Source organism: Mchenga conophoros, linkage group LG20, assembly GCF_057382185.1.
Source record: "Mchenga conophoros isolate Kocher_MC1m ecotype Shallow Benthic linkage group LG20, M_conophoros_male_GT1.1, whole genome shotgun sequence".
Taxonomy (NCBI): Eukaryota; Metazoa; Chordata; class Actinopteri; order Cichliformes; family Cichlidae; genus Mchenga; species Mchenga conophoros.
Genome location: NC_140545.1, coordinates 31,043,984 through 31,063,374, shown reverse-complemented (window position 1 = coordinate 31,063,374; position 19,391 = coordinate 31,043,984). Strand labels below are relative to the sequence as shown.

The 19,391-nt window shown below is 40.2% G+C and overlaps 1 protein-coding gene across 2 annotated transcripts in view; it reads left to right on the top strand.

Moving 5' to 3' along the window:
• plekhg5b (pleckstrin homology domain containing, family G (with RhoGef domain) member 5b) overlaps window positions 1–19,391 on the top strand; it is a 79,624-nt gene that overhangs the window by 17,409 nt on the left and 42,824 nt on the right. For both annotated transcript variants that reach the window (XM_085258689.1, XM_085258688.1), the window contains exon 2: window positions 10,535–10,611. In XM_085258689.1, the coding sequence (XP_085114815.1) occupies window positions 10,535–10,611 (77 nt within the window). The remainder of the gene's footprint in view (window positions 1–10,534; window positions 10,612–19,391) is intronic.

The window sequence follows — 19,391 nt, the reverse complement described above, 5'->3', positions numbered from 1 at the left end:
GTTGCAGTGACCTGAAGTTACTAAACTTCATGAGTGTATGCACTCACTCCAAGAACCGTATAATTATAAATATGCATATAAATATGCTACGATGAGATAGCTGACTTCATCTAACTAGCAAATGTTGTCCAGGCTACGTTGGTGATACAGTTTTTTTTAATATGTATGATATTTTTGTCATGCGATTTTAAAGCCGGTCCTACAACCGCATCCAAGAATAACATGCAGCTTATCTCAGAACTGTCGGTGAAAATTATTCTTGGAGCTAGGTTTAATTGAGCTGCATTTTAAAGAGGTGCAATTTCACAATTTGTGTATATTTTCTAAGTTCACTATTTTGTCATGTGTTGAGAAAAACACAGATTTAAAAATTACATGGTCTAATATTTACATTTAGCATATAACTGCAACATGCTTTTTTTCGTTTTTTTTTTTAAAGACTCGAAAGGACTTGAAATTCAAAATTTCAGACTTGTGACTTGACTCGGACTTTTACACCAGTGACTTGAGACTCGACTCTGACTTGCCTGACATTACTTGAGACTTGACTTGAGACTTGAGGATAAAGACTTGAGACTTACTTGAGACTTGCAAAACAATGACTTGGTCCCACCTCTGCACCAAAGTGCTTCACATTATCCAGTAAAAGCAGCAGCAAAATACAAATGCAAATGAGCTAGCAGGTGGAAAGCATTGATTAACAAGCATACAAATTAAGCAGATATCAAAATAAAACTTCAAAGGTAAAATCAATACAAAACATTGTTCAACAAAACAGAAGAAAAGGGGGTTGCATGAGCATACACTTACAAGAAGCGTGCTCTAGATAGCCGGGAAGGCTGAACCAAATAGATAAGTATTCAAGGATTCAAAAAGTCTGCATCGAATCAGACACACGACTAGCTCGTGGGAGATTGTACCCAGAGGTTAGGTGCAACTGAAGCAAAAGGATGGTCCCCTCTGGTCTTCAGCCTTGGCCTGATGATCTCAGTGCTCTACTAGGAATATACAGGCTGAGAAGATCAGTAAGATAGCTAGGCGCAATTTTATTTATGATGTTGCTGTTTAGCCTCTCTGTGTGCAACTCTTTGGTCTGTTTGCGCCATCAAAAGGACTTAAATTCAAAACTTTCATGAACTTTTTCCCCACACCAAATATCTCCGTCGATGGATGATTGTGCTACACTTTAGCCTCAAAGCTTTAAAACCTTATTTCTGGCAAAGTCACAAAGCCTTTAAAACGTTTGATTGCAGTTGTTTTGTTACAGTAACTATTGAATTTAAAGTTTCCCTTCACTTGGAAATGAGCTTCAAAATTACTGACCAGTGGCGTTACCAAGATGGTTTCTGACTGGCTTCTGGAAAGACTTTGACTTTAGTGTTGAGGGGGAATCTAGAGCTAGTCATGAACCCAGTTACACAATCACAGTATATATTATGTAACACATCTGATCATGTGGTAATTTATCAGCTACAATTGTGGGCAAAAATTGGATAATGAAAGCTATTTTGGCCTTTTTGTAACATAAGCAGTGTTCTGAAAAAATTAGGAGTAGTTTTTGTTATTTTAATTGCAGACTTTTTAAAAATTTTCTTAAGTGAGTCATAATTGAGGCTTCTAAAATCATTGGTTTATCCCAACATGTGCTTCTCGTACACTGTGCTAAGTGCACACTGGCATTCCTCAGGTCATACTCAGACACGAGTTCCAGTAACAGCAGAACATGCCTGTGTTTTGCTGAAAGTTAAGCACCAATAAAGTCCATAAAAGAAAAGCCTGACACAAAGAGGTCACAATAATAATATCTTGCACTTGTACCAATTACTGTACTTTCTGACACAAATGCCCCCAAAAATTTGAGCTATGCAGTAATCCCCTCATGATGCCTCTTAAAAATTGTGACAGGGTTGTGAGTTTTCTACTTTAACGCAAAAGTCACCTAGACCTTTGGATACGCATGGAGAGGCTGGAGAACGGTGCTTTTGTTCATTGCTATTAAATAACTGTGAAATGACTCAGCACAGTTAATCAGATATTTGTATTTTTCCACATCTTGTAAATTGAAAACTGTTGATTGCTTCCTCCACTCTTCTGTGGAACAGTTTACACTTGCTGTCCTGCGGTTTTCAGTTTTATGCATGGCGACCTCGGGTTTGTGCAGATGTGGTGGAGGAGGGAGAACGACGGAGGGAAAGGGTGGGAGAGTGTGCGATGCACATGTGTGGGTTTTTACCGCCACTGGGGTAAAACAACATTAAGAAGAAAGCCTGTGTTCTGCCCCCAGTGCCACTGAAGCCTCAGCATTGGAAACAGCTGCAACCTGCTCGTGATTTAAGGGATGCTTACCAGACCCAAACCCAATCCACCTGTAGAGGAACAGGAAAATAGTTGGGCTTTAGTAATAATGGAGGGGGTCGTTATTTACGGACCACAAGCCCCTGGGAGTGAGAATGAGTGTTTGAAATAAAAGGTAGTGTGGACATTAAGCAATTATTTCTAAAAAAGAATTTTTGTATTCTCCTTTTTTTTTTTTTTTTTTCTTTTAAGTGATTTCCTGTCTGGTAGCCTTTAAAAATAGCTTAATCTTCTGTCTGGGAGCTGAATGAGAGGATTGGACCAATCCCAGTCTCCCCACTTATGGACTCTCAGACCTTGAGGTGTGTTCCTGCAATGTGGATTCTCACTCGGTTGTATCCTATTGTCATACTGTCGAAACCATTATGTGTCTTTCTGTGAGTCTACATATTTGCAGACTTCTCGAACAGTCTCATCGCTAGGAAACTTGTGATGCTCTAATATTATATCTATAAATGACGTCATCTGGTTACTTTGCTGCTGCTCTGCCTTTGCAGAGTTTTAATGTTTAAATAGGATTTTCCGATCTGTTCTCACTCCCAGAGGTAAAATACCGATGCCGCCAGAAGGTGCTGGTGTCCACGAGCTTACCAGTTTTGTTTTTTGTGACTGTGCACCTGTCCACTAAGAATGTTCATTACAGTGCAGCAACAACTATGCACGCACCCCAGACAGCAGACTTTAGAAGTAGAAGCATAAGAAGTATAACAGGAATGACTCCTCAGCTATAGTGTCTCCAGCTGTCTGTGTCTGCAGCAGAAGTATAATCAAGGCCTCAGGAGGCAGGAGGGGTGGAAATGGACTCAAACACCACTGTCGACCAGGAGTCTGTGGTGCATGGGAGCTTTATGGTTTCCTGCTGTTTACCTTTGCTTACTTACTTAGGTTTGAAGTTAAAATTGTAAATTGGGTTTAGTTATGTCCCTTCATTAATGCTGTTGCATTGAAAAAATACTTTTGATGGTACTCGGTGCATTTAAAAAGCAACACTTAGAAGTCCTGAGCAAGAAACCATGAGGGTTGGAAGATCTGTTTCACTATGGCTTTGATCAATAGTGAAACAGATCTCCTAACACGTAAGCTGAGGACACTCTGCGGTCTCCTCTGAGGTGACATTGACAGAACAGCCATGTATGATCTAGGATGAGAACAGGCTGGATTTACATAATATTCATCTTAGCAGTAGTTTGCTAAAATGCATAGCCACTTGGCAGTCATAGGCAGAATGCTATTAATAGACCCAAAATATAAAGTCCTAAAAAGGCAACTGTTAAACACTGTTTGTACTGATTGTATGTCCCATGTGGAGCCCTCATTAATGCACTACAGCTGTGACTTAAGTCTATGAGGGTTTAGTGATTAGGCCCAAGGTGGGAGATTGAGAGACTGATACCAACGTTTCTGTTTTCTCCAACCTGATAAATCAGACTTGCAACTGGTCCTGACTGAGAAACAGCCCAGCACATAACTCCCTGCAAAACTTCTGTTTGTTGTCTTAATCCTTTTTTTAAGGACTGCAGGGAGGTTTTGCTTTACTTGGACAGAGCCAGATTAGCTGGCCCCCTGATTCCAAACTTTATGGTAATGAAAGCTAACTGCCTCCTGGTTCCAGCTCCGTAAGTTTTATTTGGCCATACAGATGAGGGTGATATTGCTCTTATCATTTAGTGCTGCATCAATAAACTATGTGGTCAAGCAGTCACCAAAATAGCTAATATGCACTATAGCAGAAATAAAGCAGCACTATTGCACTTTTTAAACCCGTCCTTTCCTTAATTTTTTTCATATCTACACTTAATTTGGGAGATGGATGGAATTTATGCTAATAGCATTAACTATTAGCGACTCATCTCCACAGCTCTGGCTTCAATCGCCCAACTTTTCTGTCTGCTGCGCCACGGGTGCTGATATGTCCGTCTCTATGCCAACTTTCCCTGCCCGTATGGCATCCACCTGTCTGCCATCTGTGTTTGTCTCCCAGGAGTGCTTTCATATCTATCTCCTGGCAGAGAGGGGTGTGTTGCGTTACACGAGGGGGTGTGGGAGTAGAGGAGGCCGTTAAAGTCTCTCAAAAACAACATGTGAAGACGAAGAGAGGAGCCAAAGTCTGTGCAAACGCAAACATAAGCTCACCCTTTCTCCATGTACCATGATGCGACCGCACCAAACGGAAGGCAGCACGAAGCATTCTTGAGATTCCTTGTGAAATTGTGCCGAAGGCTTACGGTTAAACGCGCGCCCAGCTCTGTCTCTGCCCACCTCATGGTGAAGAAGAGACTAGTGAACAGAGTGAGGCGTGATCGAGTGGTGGCTGAACTTGCTGAGAGTTTCATCTCAGACCAAATCTTTATCCTGCAACTGAGGTGTGCTGGGGTCACTGACCATTTGTAAAAAAAACCCTCCTCCCTGAGCAGCCTTGGTCCTCTCATAGGTTGTTTGGGACAGTAGCCTGTGGCTTTGGATTTCTCTGTTTAATCTAATACACTTGGAAGTTGATGTGCATTTTTGTTTGCAAATAAAAGACAAAGCACAAGTGCCAAAGCAATGAATGGATTAAATGGCGTGTTTATAATCTGCTAATATTAGCAGTCAGCCTAAGCAGCTTACAGTCTGTAGTAGGGTTTGAGTTTACGCTAAAGCCAAAGAGTGCATGTGGACATTACAGCAATAGCTTTTTATTTCAAATTTGTTATTATTGCATTTGTTTTATTTCATTGCATTTCACTTTGTCTTGCCAGTTCTTTGAATTGCACTATTCATTAAAGTGCGACATATTTAATATTTAACTGACTGATTGGGGCAGCTAAAGGTTATAATGAATATAGTTAGTGTTTACAACTGGCAGATCCACTGTGTAGTATCTCCCTGCAGTGTATTAGCCACTTCTCCATGTCATAAGAGTTTAATGTTAGACTATCCTGCAGGTCTTTAGTACCCATCTGTACCCATACCTTTAACTATTCTAACAATTCCAAAATTCAGCTCTTAATTCTCATCATAACTGCGTATTTTCTCATGCACTGTGGAGAAAAAAAAAGTATCAAGAAGGTAAGCTAAGCAGCCAGACATGGTTTAGTTTGAATGATCTTATGCATTTCCATCTATACTCGCATCACCAGAAGCTAACGAGCTCTGCAGTGCAAAACAAGAACAGCACTGCTGCGAGATCAATTTCTGTGTGTGAGTCAGAGGTATACCAGATGGCAGAGTGACCGCCTGTGGCAGTGCAGTTGTGTAGGCTCCCATTGTGCTAATGGTAATATGGTAATGTGTTTTGCAAAAAATAAATAGATAAATAAATTAATAAATATTTTTTTTGATATACTGGGTCAACCTGGAGATTCATACACAGTAAACACGTAGTGTGCTCTTTTTTTAAACCTAACCAGCGAGCCAGTGAAAAGGCTGCAACCAATGATTATACTTACCTTCAGTTAATCTTGTCTCCTTTATAAATAAAAGTGTGGAAATTATAAATTCTCGGACTTTATTCATTTTGGTCTGAACAGCAGTCCAGAATTATGAGGTGTTCAGTATATGATGTCACAGAAAGACTGACATTTGCCTGGGCTTGTAGCAAGCGTCTACATTTGGTGGAGAAGTGAAGAGACTGTTGAAGTGTTGGAACATCATATTCATAGATGCATCATTCTCATCGCAGAATAAGGACAGGCAGACTAGTGTGCATGATTAAATCTGGCCTCGGCTGCTTTGGGCTTATTTATGGGGCTGGTTTGGATACCTAATGTTTCTTTGCCTCGGGCATTGTCTCTCTGCGGTGAGCAGGCCGGCGGAGAGCTGTGTGGATGGGATGCACCCCTGTCTCTTTAGTGTGCAAGCTCATTGTCTGCTGTCACGTGTGTGCGTGTATGGTGTGTGCTCGTGTTTGCTTTTGGCTTAATCAGCAGTGCTGAGTTCAGAAATTCCAGTTCATCAGAGAGAGAAAGAGGGAGAGTCAGCAAGATATGAGCAAGTAGGAGAGAAGATGGAGGTTTGGCACATAATGGTGTGATTATACGATAAAAGGAAGGATGGTCATGAGGAAGAGGGCTAAGGAGAGGAGAGCTTAGCACTGAAATGCTATGTTGTGGGTCGAAATCAAGGCGAGAGAAAGCCATCCATAAAGCTGCATTCATGTGTTGTGTTCCTTTTGTTGTGGCAGTGTTACTGTTGGCCAGTTGCATTGTGTCAAATCAAGAAACGTACCGTTCATCGCAGCTTTGCTAACATTTCTGCACATTTCTTTATTACTGTTCTGTGCTGTGATTATCTAGAAGGCAGTAATAAATTACACCGTTGCCAGTAAGATGATTTCTAGATGGTTTTGTATGTTGAATTCAAATCTGAAAGTAGATTTGAACCCAACATTTCAAATTTGGATAAAATCTGTGTCAACAGGATTTATGCAATGATTAGACTCCAGTTCTAGTTATCCTGGTTTCTTTTCCTTCTTAACTTTTCTCAGGTCCTGTGTAGGCTCTTTGTGGAATTCTTTCCTTTGTTTCTTTTGACATGATTTACAGTTAAGAGTTCATCTGCTATAGTTTTTCTTAGGCCTGCTACTTCGTCTTTTCTCCCCCACTTGTCTAATTTCCTTTATTTCTAAGGACATGCTGCATGACATGGTAAGATATGGCAGGTTTTTTGGCTAATAGCTCTTTGGAAATAACCTTGTTGGTGCAAAAATGCTATTTTATATCTGACAAACTGCTTTATCTTTGGCATTTTTAATTGATTCAGCTAAATAAATGGGAACAAATGATACTTTTGCCACGTGCTGTACAATACAAGAATGTCTAGCTCCTTGTAAGCAAAATGTAAAGAAATTGTAATTCTTTTCATTTATCTCTGCATGTAAACAAGCTTAATATAATTCGGTGTGTTACCATTAGTGTATATACTTGAATTCTTCTTCATGTTAGGAAGGGGAGACTTCCCTGTGTCTCTCTCCTTCCTTCCTTCCTTTCCTCCTGTGAGGTGCACGTATGCAGCACCACTGCACAATTAGCAGTTAGCGTTATACATGTGGATAGCGCTACATAAGTCACGAGTATTAAATTGTTTCCCTACACCGACCAACTTTATGTCTAGAAACTGAGAGTGAAGCCCTCACTGTCTAGCTGCTTTCACATATGTACATGGGAAAACTCAACTAGCTGTCTTTAACCTGGCAGCACACACGTACAAGGTGTGTGCCATGCTCTCTATACCATGGTAGAGTAGCCCGGGTTATTGTCGTGATGCCTACAAAGTGAATGTGTGTCCTTTGCCTAAACCAAAAGTGTATCCAAAAGTGAGAATGTGACTCATGCAGATAGTTTGTTTTATGATAAATGTGATGAAAGATTACTTTTGAACAGTACACCAGCACACCTGATTTGCCTGGCTGTAGTTCATGTGTGAAAATGGTTTCAGTATGCTTATGGATGCTGACCACAAAAAATACAGTGGCCTTTTGTTTTTTGGATCTTTCTCATTGGTGGAGCTGGAAAATGTGGCCAAAAAACCACTTTTGCAACTGGCACAGTTAAACCATGAAGAATACATTTACAGGCTGCAAAAAGATCTTGAGTATGACGTTAAATGTTGTGTATAGACCCTTTCCCTTAAGTTGTGGTTGGCCAACCAAGTTTATTTTTATTTATTGATTTATTTTTTAAACCATAACCAGTGTCCAAATGTTTAGGTCCACTTTGGATTTTGTGTTTACTGCTTCACCTCCCTGCATTGACATCTGAGATCACACCGATAAGCCAAGTAACATTTGTTTTGTGGACGACTGTAAACTCTCGCTGTGGTAAAGACTGCTCTTCCTCTTTGGGAAACTCTCCATAAAAGCTGGAGGCTCCCTCTGTAGCCTGCTGCTTGTAAACCCCGAGGGAAACATTAACCTGAGGCCCGCTGGCAGAGGCCACTGTCAGAGCTGAGAGCGCGTCTCGGCCTGCTCCCAGCACAGCAGACACACAGGAGAGGCCCATTTTCTTCTTTTTTTCCCAGAAGGTGGTGGAAGCTTTACAAAACAGGCTAGGCCTCTGCTCTATCACTTTAAATGGCTTTAAGGGTCGTGAAGGTGTTTGGGTCACTCTTTCAACATCTAAACTGTTGTTTAGATTAGTTGTTTACTGTTGTTTACCGTCTAAACAAGTAATTTCAACAGTTTAGGTGTACTGGCATAATTTTTTACACACATTTGGTGTCCCCAGAAGGCCAATCTTCATGTCTCATTACTGACATCCTGACTTTGTTTAGGGTTAAAATGGATGATTTTAGCTTTAGAGCATCTCAGCAGTGTTTTTAATAGAATATCATGAATTTTTTGTACATATTTGTGTCAGATCTACTTTAATGTTAATGTTTGATGTGTATGCGTTAGTCCCCGCAGGGAAATTACTCCTCTGCATTTAACCCATTCACCCAGTGAAGCAGTGGGCAGCCACCAATGCAGCGCCCGGGGAGCAGTGTGTAGGCACGGTACCTTGCTCAGGGGTACCTCAGGGTAGCTGTTCAGTGGAGTCGAACCCCCGACCTTCCGATCATGGGGCAACGACTCTACCTACTGAGCTATCCCTGCGTTGCGTCATTACAGCATGTCCTTGTTGCTCAAGTTTTTAACTCTTTGCTCCTTAAAGATGACATGTGAGGACCTCCCTTGTACCTTTAATAACTAGCCAGCTTGGAATCTATCACAAATGACCATTAGAATAGGTTTGGGGGTTTTCCAAGGATATCCCTACTAAGGTGATCACTTTTTGTTCTGGAAGCAGGCCAGAAATATGACAGAAACTGCTGAGTTCCTATAAGAGAAACAAGGTTGACCCCTATTGGGCATCCAAGAGGGGAAAAAGTTGAGGCACATAGTGCATTTCTGGTAGGGACGTTTTGTTGCTCTGCTGGGAAAAAAAATCACAAAAACCTATTACAATATATCAAAAACTGTTTTCTGACCAGATACTTATAAAAAGTAAGTTTTTCAGTTAAGTTATCAGGGCTTTGCGTGCTATATGTGAACTGAACATATAAATATGACCTATAGACATGAGCATTTTATCCTGAGGACCTTGGGACAGTCTCACCAAGCTGCTAACATGACTCTAAACCCCGAGTCCACTGTTGAGTAACTTGACTGCACACAGGTTGACCCTTCCCATCACAGCTGGGAAACCTCTGGCTCAGTGGTATGCACCAATTACAATGTTTTTCCGTCTTCCTCACCAGCACCCTTTACCTGTGATTGCAGCTGCAGCCAAGTGGATGACTCAAGGTGACTCGTTTCTGTGTGCGGGCTGTGAGCAGGGCCTCGTTTCTGTGATGACAAATTGGTGTTTTAAATTTGACCTTCAGTTCAGCCACTAAGTGACTTCATTTCCTAGCACCAGTCCTCCTCTGTTTAATGTTATTTTATTGGTGCAAAAATAGAGACTACATTATTAGTGAAAGTTTTACTAAAAAGTCCTGTCATGCGTGGAAACTGCAGATCTTTTGGAGCGAGGCTGCTTCTGTTTTACCCTCCTGGCTTTTACTTTCTCCTTTCTTCACATGTATTCTCTGCTTTTCTCATTAAACGGTCAGATAAATATTGGTGTGCTCAGGGCCTCTGTTATGATATTTTTATCGTATGTGTACATGTAGGAGATGTAGATGTAAACACTGCCTTTTATCGTGCCCCCTGGTGTAGCGATAGCCAGCTAGTAAGTAGACTTTAGAAGTTTATTTGACAACAGTGATTTGTTATTGTGCAGCAGAGTGCTGCGAGCTTGCCCATGATGAGTGCACTTTTGTACAAAACCCAGATTGGGGCTTCCTCTCATTTGCTCCATTTTCTTCCTGTCTGTTCTTGTCATTTCTCTCTGATCTCCTCCCAAAAACACACCCCACCCTCTTCCCTCTGTTTACCTTCCCTTCATGAAATCTCTGTAGCCGAAGTTCTTTTTCATTTTTCTTTCTTCCATTTTTTTTATTACGTGGCTTCTAGGTCTCTATTACTGTGTGTTTCTTGTGCTCGTAGTCGCTCCATCCTTATGTAAACACAGGCAGCGACTTTTAGTCTCGCTGTCTGCAGTACGTTTTTAAAACTTTACCAAGAAAGGTGTGTTAATGGACGTGCTGCTGGCTGGGTGGCTGGTTTGGTGTTTTTAGTGATACAGAGGGAAGTCAAACTGACCCGTGTGTTCTGTTTCAGATGAGAAGCCCGTCCAGGAGGACGATGGGGTGGTGTGCCAACATCCCGAGTGTCCTGAGCGGCGGAGGGCCTCTAAGGTAAGATCCTTAAGGCTTGAAAGGCTGTGCATGAACACATTTCACTTTCAGTGAGATGGTATAAAAATGATTATTGGCGTAAGTCCGTTAACTAACTGGGGCAAGGTCTACGTCTGCAAGGACAGGCTGCAGGGAATGCAGTTTTTATACCCAAACTGCAGCTCCTCCTGGTAATGTCTATGTGTGAATGCAGAGCATCATATTATTTATTCCTTACATTAATTGGACTTTGAATTGGACAAAGTCCATACAAGCTCTGAACTGGCCACCAGTTAGTTTTAAGCAGTTAAATGATAATAACACAATTAAAATTATTTCAAGCAATTCAAGCGTAAAAATCCTGGTTTCCAGCGTGATGGAAGAAAAGATCCACACTACTGCCACATCGTCCAACAGCCGAGTCAGAAACAGTGATGGAAAATCATGTCCGCAGACACAAAAATTAATCAGGTGACTATATTGAGGTGTTTTGATTGAGCTAACAGTAGCCATCAGAATTTGTTTGTAATGTTAGGTTTTTACAATATTTTCATGAAGTCTAACAAGCTTACTATTATTTATTACCAGCGTTATGCGTCCATGTCACCTGGTTTTACACCCGTGTACATTTGTGAGTAAATTTAAAGTCATCAGCAGGTTGATGTTATATATAATGTGCTTATTAAATTTTTGTCTTGGAGTTTAATGAGGAAAAAACAAAATGATGAAAGATACCAAAATGCCATATACCTGCATTATTTCTTATGTCCAGCAGGGGGCGAGTACTCTGGTTCCAAAAAGAAATAGTCAACATTAGCCCTTGTTTCCCTAACTATGACCTCAGTAAACACTAATAAAGTTACTGGTTTCTTATCCTACTGCGTTCAACACAATTCTCATTTTAAAATGTATGGTCCCACTAGAGTCAAAAAGGCCCATAAAGGAGGGAATGGTTTCACGCAGATTTAGCTTGTAATGAACGCTATGGCCACATTTATGAAGGTATTTTGCTGAACATAGCTATTTGTATGCGTTTTGGCCTTTTCAATGAAAAGTGAATACTGAAGATTACTGTTTTGGAAAAACTCCTGTTGAGGTAAAGCTTTTTGAAAACTCCATATGTCTGCACAAAGAAAACAGACTTGAGACTGCATACATGTAGCTGTATCCTGGCATATCGCTATCCTATGAATGTGGAGCAAGATGGCGACAATTGACTCTTTATTTACTGTATGGATTGTGCATGAAATGGAGTTGATGACTGAGCCTTACAGATGCTGGCAGGTGTACAGAGCAAAGGTAGCCATCCACTTGTGTTGATGTAGTTCTATAACAGACAGCTGGACAGGAGTGGTGTCAGGTCTTGACTTTATCTTTTGGGACTAAAAACAAACTTAGTTCCATGCTACACTCACAGTAAAGGAAGTACTTGGGGCGGATGGATGAATCACCAAAAAGCCTGACTTGGACATAGAGACCGCTGTTTGCATTCCACTTCCTTCTGACAGTCAGATGGGTTTCTTTAAACCATAATGATAATGGTTGTTTTTTTTCTAACCTTAACCAAGAAGCTATTATTTTAACCATGATGACGAAGGTCCTCTAACATTAACAAACCAGTAATTTTAACCACCACACGTTTCCCCATCTTTAACAAGTACTTATTTTAACTCAGACCGTGAACATTCCTCAACCTGAAACAAATCTTTTTTGCGCCTAACCTTAACCAAAGTTAACCTGGTGGGATTTTAATACAGATGTCAGAGAAGTAAAAGCTTTTGTGTGACATTCTGAGCGAAGCTACACGGGATGTGATTAGTAAGATGTCCAGTGTCTTAAACTACAAATTAAAAAACTTTGTAATGAAAAGGCACAAACCCTGACTAACTCCTCTTGGCCTGAGTGTTTGAATTTAATTAGATTTAGCCTGACAAAATGCTGTTGTGGTACAGTACTGCGAAAGGCGAAGCAGAGTGGGAAATCTGCTATTCTTCTTCTTCTTTAGGTGTTAAAAGTGGCGTGAGTCTTGGGGCTCTGTGTCTGGCCACCAGACTGTGAAATGAATTATTCCTTTGAAGCCACTGGTTTCTGAAAATGGGAGTCTGGCCAGAAGACCAAGGGAAACCGCCATAGTGTCTGGCTGGTCACTCGCTAACTCTGGTTTGTTTTAGTTTGTCTGCTCTGCCCTGACATCTCCCTCCTGCCGCTAAAGCTGGGCATTAGACAGATTTCCTATTGAAATGAGATGTTGTCTCCTACTGTCCTCTCTGTGGAAACAATGGAAAAGGAAGATGACACGGAGAAAAGATTTTGAATTCAGGCAGGCCTCTGGAGAGAGAGAGAGACGAGTTATATATAGTTTTTCTCCATGGCAACTGAGAATAATGAAATGGGGGAAAGAAGAAAGATACAAAGTGCTTAACCTGAACTATTCACACTGTCTCTTTCCTTTCTCCCCACATAAGTCTCCAAAATCCACTTTTCCTTAAAGACAAAATCACTTCAGACTGTCTGGCCCCTCTTGCATGACAAAGTCTGTCCTGTTTTTAGGATTTGTGTGCCGAGTTGTAAATGAGGCAGGAGGCTTTCTCCTTGGTCAGGGTCAGGCTTGACGTTATTATGTAAGGAGATTATAGAAGGGCTTGTATCCAGGTGCGGACTGGGACAGACGGGAGGAGAACAAGGCTGACGGCAGATACAAGGTGTACGGTCTTTTTAGGTAACACAGAGGCTTTTATTTACATTGTGTTTCAAACAGTTATCACCTTCTTCAGATCGCTAAGCTCCATTAAACATTCAGATGTTACTAAACTTCTTCATATAAACTTAAAAATAATTCAATTATTTGTGTATTTTCAAGTGACGGACTAAAAAATGAATCCAACACAAGTGCTCACACTGCAGTTCCTCCGATGCTCATCTCCAAAAGCAAATCAAACCTGTAGACTCCCATGTGTAGTTACAGCCTAGAATATATTTTTTGTTTCTATGCTTACTAGCAGCTAATTTCACCCTTTCAAATTACTTTTTTTTTAATAGCACAGACTGTTAAATGGTTTCCAGTCGCTCTCTGCTTTGTGACTTTAGGTTAACTAATTTGATTTGCAGGACCTTTTGACCATGTTTGTTTGTAGTCTTTGTGACTTTGAGTCCTTTTAATACAGCAGTTAAAAAAAATATGGCTTGCTGTGCAGTTAATTGTGCAAACAGACCAATGAAATTTGACATCACTGAATCTATAATCTTATGGGTTTTTTGTTTTGTTTTTTTCTTTTCTTTTCTTTTTTTTTTTGAAGATGAATTCAAGTTTTAGTTTTTTGTGTTAATTTGGTATTTTGCTTATTAGTGTCTCAGCTGACTCCAGGTTTCACCAATCTTATAAACGGTACATTGCACAATGACTGAAACTAGCACCACTGAATATACAATGGGCTGAGAGGTCAGTTCCTTGATCGTTAATATGCAAATTCTCATGACCATTGATCAACCACTACTGATCAAGGCCCATTGATCAAAGACCACTGATGAGGATGTCTACATCCTGGACAGGGAGGAACGCTGGTTTGAGTGCAGAGTCAAGGAGGCCATTTACGTGAAAAGGGAAAGACCATCTCTTAATCGAGGAGGGGGCCTAAGGGTACATCTTTTACCATCTTTCAGTAATGCTGTGATTGCAGCCATTCCCCAACTCTCTGTGAATGGTACTCATGGCCATTGATCAGCAGTCTTTGATCAATGGACCTTGATCAGTAGTGGTGGATCAATGAGAATTTGCATATTAATTATCAACTGACCACCCAGCCCATTGCTGCTTCAGTGGTGCTAGTTTCAGTCATTGTGGAATGTACTGTTTAAAAGATTGGGGAAACTTCCAGTCAGCTGAGACTGAAGCGATCACTTGGATGAGTGACAAAACATTTTTCCCACTGAAAGCGCTACATCCAGATCAACAGAATCAACCTTTTTGGGATTTACTTACCTGGATGATTGAGCATGCATCAAGACACTTTGCTTTGAGGGGTTTTTGAAGTCTGTACAGTGTATACAGTACTACACCCATATTAACTCCTGTTCGTGAATAAAGCAGAGATGAACTCTACAGTCAATAAGTGCACTTGAATTGTATTTTCTGTTTTACTGCTAATATGTAATAATTCCACTTTCAAAGTGTAAATATTAACAAGAGTTCATTATATTGAAAGACTTAAATGTGCTTAATGGAAAAAGTGGAAGAAACTACCTGCAAAGTGTGCAATATCTACATGTAAAATATCTACAGACTTTATCTTAAGTCAAAAGAAATGCGTTGCATCTGTTTGATTCAATCTTGTACCATCATAAAAACAGGTTTTGTAAATATATAGTACTCTATATACTAGACACATTAAAATTAAGCCTCTAAAAGCCACCTGTTGGCTGTATAATGAGTAGCAAGTGAATGGTTTCAAATGAAAGACATTCATTGAAAATATTGTTTTAAGTGAGTCACTGGTGTTATTCTTGCACCTCGATCCTACACTGCCTGTTTCTGCTCTAGTGAGGAGTGGATAACCCAAGATGTCACAATTCCTAACGCTTCTGGTAACTGTATACTTTAACTTAAGAACATTGAGGGTGAGTCATTTTACATTTTTTGGTTTCCAGATCATGAAAAATCTTTTTTGTTGTGTACTGGAAGATGTTGTGATATTATTCATGCTCACAGCTGTTGCTCAGTAGTAGAACTTGTATTGTCTGTAACAAGCTTTAAGCAGCAGGGGGCATTTCATGGCCGCCCTGACCTCCAGGTCTGCTGCTGCTTATTCTCCTCCAAAGCTCAGTCTGACTAGCGAGAGCCACATTTCTCAGAAGAATTTGAGCATAAATATATCCCTCGACTTTTACCCACTCCACCCACGAAACCGATTTAGACACATCAAAGAAAGCATTTTTTACTAAATAAAAAAAACACATTAAACTTTTATATTTCACTTTAAGAGTTTTTGAAATGACTCCCAATCATCTCTTTGATATGTCGGCAGCTTGGCAACAAGCTACACTGCAGGCACAAATGCATAGAGAGAGAAAGCGAGTCTTGGACTTGTAATGCTCTTTTTCAGCTGTTTTATTCCCAGGCAGGCTTGCCTTTAGTCTCCTCCTGCTATATATCAGCTCCCTGGTGAGGCTGTGTCACTTCTAGTCGCAGCATGACTGGCTGGGACTTGAATGAGTCCACCTGGGCCATAATTTACTGGAATCACACCAGGTGTCACCCTGTACTTGTGCTGCTGTAGCTCAGCTGTGCCACCACGTTAAAAAGCAGAGCTCCTAAAGGTTCCTAAAAGGATTTTAAATGGCCCAACACATGTGTTTCCACGGGTTTTTTGCTGGCGTGTTTGGATACTTTTGGTTTCCTTAAGTCAGAGGGATTTGAAATCCGTCTGCAGGTGTCTGTCTGAAAGATAATGTTACAGGGTGGGTTCTCGATTGAGGTGGTGGGATACGGTAGTGCGTGCTGGTTAGTGCTCACTGCTAGTCTGAGCTTGCTTGCTGGATTGAGGTACAGACAGAGAGGAGTTTATTATCCCCCTCCTCCTTCGCTTCTATCCCACCGGTCCCCTTTATTTCCCTCCCTCCCTCCTTCAGGATTGACATGACCAGACAAGATGACTCGCAAGGCGTGGGTTGCTTTGCCAACGGGCCCCTCCCAGTCCAAACAGCTGGAGGCACAGGGATAATGTGTAGAAAGTGGAAATTGACAGAAGCACAAAGGATGAGGAAATGTTTAAGTCAGCTGGATCCCCCCCGGTCTCTGTACGTGCATTGTGTGAACTTTAAGCTTCTTTCTGTACGCTTGTGTCTCCAGCTACTCTCTTCCAAATAGTTGCTTTTTAATGTGCTCCAGGTTTGGACAGATCTGGGTAAACGGCATCATTTTTTTTAGGCAGCTAGGACATGAAATAATTCTCAGCAAGATCGAAACTAAAGTGTGCTTTTATTTATTGTTGAATTGAAGTAGAAGTGAGTTTATATGACTGCTCCCTTAGAAGGCTTCTGTAACAGGGATTTTGATCTCAATGGGACTTCTTAGTTAAACCAAATATTAGAAAAAGTGGCAATAGATTTGCTGATAACGTCTAGATGTAAAAAGATGTATGAATCATTTTAAATTCAGTGGAAGAATTCCCTCTGTCCTGACTCATGATGATATGGGAACCTTATTGAAATAATTACACAAAACTAACATCAGTGCTGTATTTTACCCTGTTTTTCATCGTTTTAGAGAGATTGGAAACTCTCATAGTTGTATTAATTTGTTGCACCTTCTTCTTCTTGAATTGTTAATGCCTCCAGCTGGAGAACTGGCACCAACAGCTTTTTTTTTTCTATTTCTATAAACCTAATATCTGAATAATGTCAATGTAATATCCATTTTCTTTAGTCAGTTTAATGTGCACACAGTTAAAGTTGCTCTGTATTTGGACATGTGGAGTACATCTCATTTAATCACTCATGTTTCTGGCTGGCTTCCATTTTTATAAAAAAATTTCTCTTTTCCCTCTTTTGTTCCCACTCTTTAATGTTTTATGAGCAATCCTTTGCTTATGTTTAATGGTAATTAATTTTTATTAGTCACAGTCTTATGCGATATACTTAGACAGAATCACCTTATTACTCGCAGCTGACTCATTCAGTCTGTTTTTCTTTTTAGCGGCTATCAGTTCATTTTGTCACGAATGTTTCTTCTTTTATAAGCACAGACACAGTGGATCTTCAGATTTGACCTTGCTTTCTGTTCCACTGAACTGCTCAGTTGAAAAGTCACACTTAACCGACACTGACAGGGACCTTCCGAGGCTGCTAAGTAAACACGTTCATTTGGCTGGATGCCTACTTTCTGTATCTTTGAGGGGGATCTAGGGTGAAGGGTATTAGGCATTATTTCCTGGTAGAAATGGCTTCGGTTCTAGGTGTCATAAGCCCCTTTCAGACATACCCTCCTTTCATTAATCTCAGTGTGTCAGCTGTATGAATGAGCAGTCTTGTTCTTGTTGGAAGAGGCACAACTGCAGTCTTGCTATGGGACAGTAATGTTTGCTTTCAGTAAAGGACAAGTCTGAACTACATATAGTAACATTACCAAACAGGCACATCCTCCCACATGCATCTTTGTGAGTTTAATTCACTAGAAGATGTGTTGAACAGCAATGTGTATATAATGACATTTTTTTTAAAAAAGTATCTCAAAGCACTGAAAACAAACACCTGAGGCAAACCAATGAAGAAAGACAAATAAGAAAAGCGAACAAAGTTAATACTCCAAGAGAGTCACTCTTTGTGAAATTGATGAAAGAACCAAGCTAAATAAAGCAGGTACTGACAATAACTGTGGCCATAAAGGCAATAAATCTTCTGCTCATAACTTAAAAGGAACCTACGGTATGTCTAAATAACAGGACACCATCGTATGATTAGTGAAGCCAGCAGTATTACATACCCAACATCTGAAAAAGGCAGCATATTTTCTCTAACAACTCACCACTTGCCTAATTGTTCTTGAATCTTCAGCCTGGGAGGATTCACAACTTTTTCTGAAAGCTCATTCAGCATGCATGGACTCTAAAACAGCCGTTCTACATTCATACTATCCACTTCTTCTGCTCATTTTTCTGGATTCATTGGGTCTTTTAGGAATTTCCAGTTAATGTTAGAAAATGGGGAAAAATGGCTGTGTATATTTCACGTCATGCAGCTTCTTCCAGTATCTTCAATAGAGAGCTGCTGATGGTGATTTATCTCTGGACACAACATACATTATGTTCATCAATATTCATCACAGCTTGTATTGTAATTTAGACATTAAAGTCTTGAAAAAGATGTCAAAGGATGTGACCTCAGCTATATAAACGTTAGGTTCTTGGAAAGTTTACTCTATGACGTAACGAGAGACCATTGATTGAAATGGTGGTCTAAAATGCTTTGGTTATTCCAGAGTGAACTGAACATTACAGGAGCTGAGGAAATGTTGCCTAATTACATTTCAATATGAAGCTTAGTACTGGAAAACTATGGTCGTAATTAGCTTTTTAGTCCATGCTTTACATTCAGAGATGAATACACTGATGCTGTTCAGAATCACTATACTTCTACTTTTTTACTGCTAAAGCAATTTTCGTTGTTAAGATTGTGATGTAATTGGTAAAAATCAACTTTTACTAGACGACCTTATTAACTAATGCTATAAACTCACCAAATTCACACAGCTTGGCTAAGCTACAGTTAGGTGACTAACATTATCTAGCTCTAACACTAATTAGTGGTAATTGGCTAGCTCTCCAAATTACTTCATCAACTAGTGTGACCCACTCAAACAGTACTGATTTTTACCAACCATAAATTATGCTGTGCTGCAATGCAAAGGTTTCTTAATCACAATTGCTTACTGAAATACTAGTCGAGGCTTGGCTACGCAGTGTGTAGCTAATGCTGCCTGCTTACATCATTCATGATGTACATTTACATACAATAGTGTCATGCAACAGGGCACTTGTTGATATGTGCGGTTTACTGGGTGTTACTGAGAACTCTAAAAAGCTCAAATTATGGAGGATAATAATTAATGTCATGGTGCAATGGGATGAGTAGTAAGGATAATGTAGCACCTTGTACTTTTGCAGCCTTAAAGGCATCATGTCTAAAACCCCCTAAATTTTATTAAATTAAATGTCCTGAACTTATTTATCCATCTATTTTATTCCATGTATCCATTTCAGTTTGGATTGGGTGGTCTGGAGCCTATCCCAGCTGTCATAGGCTTAGAG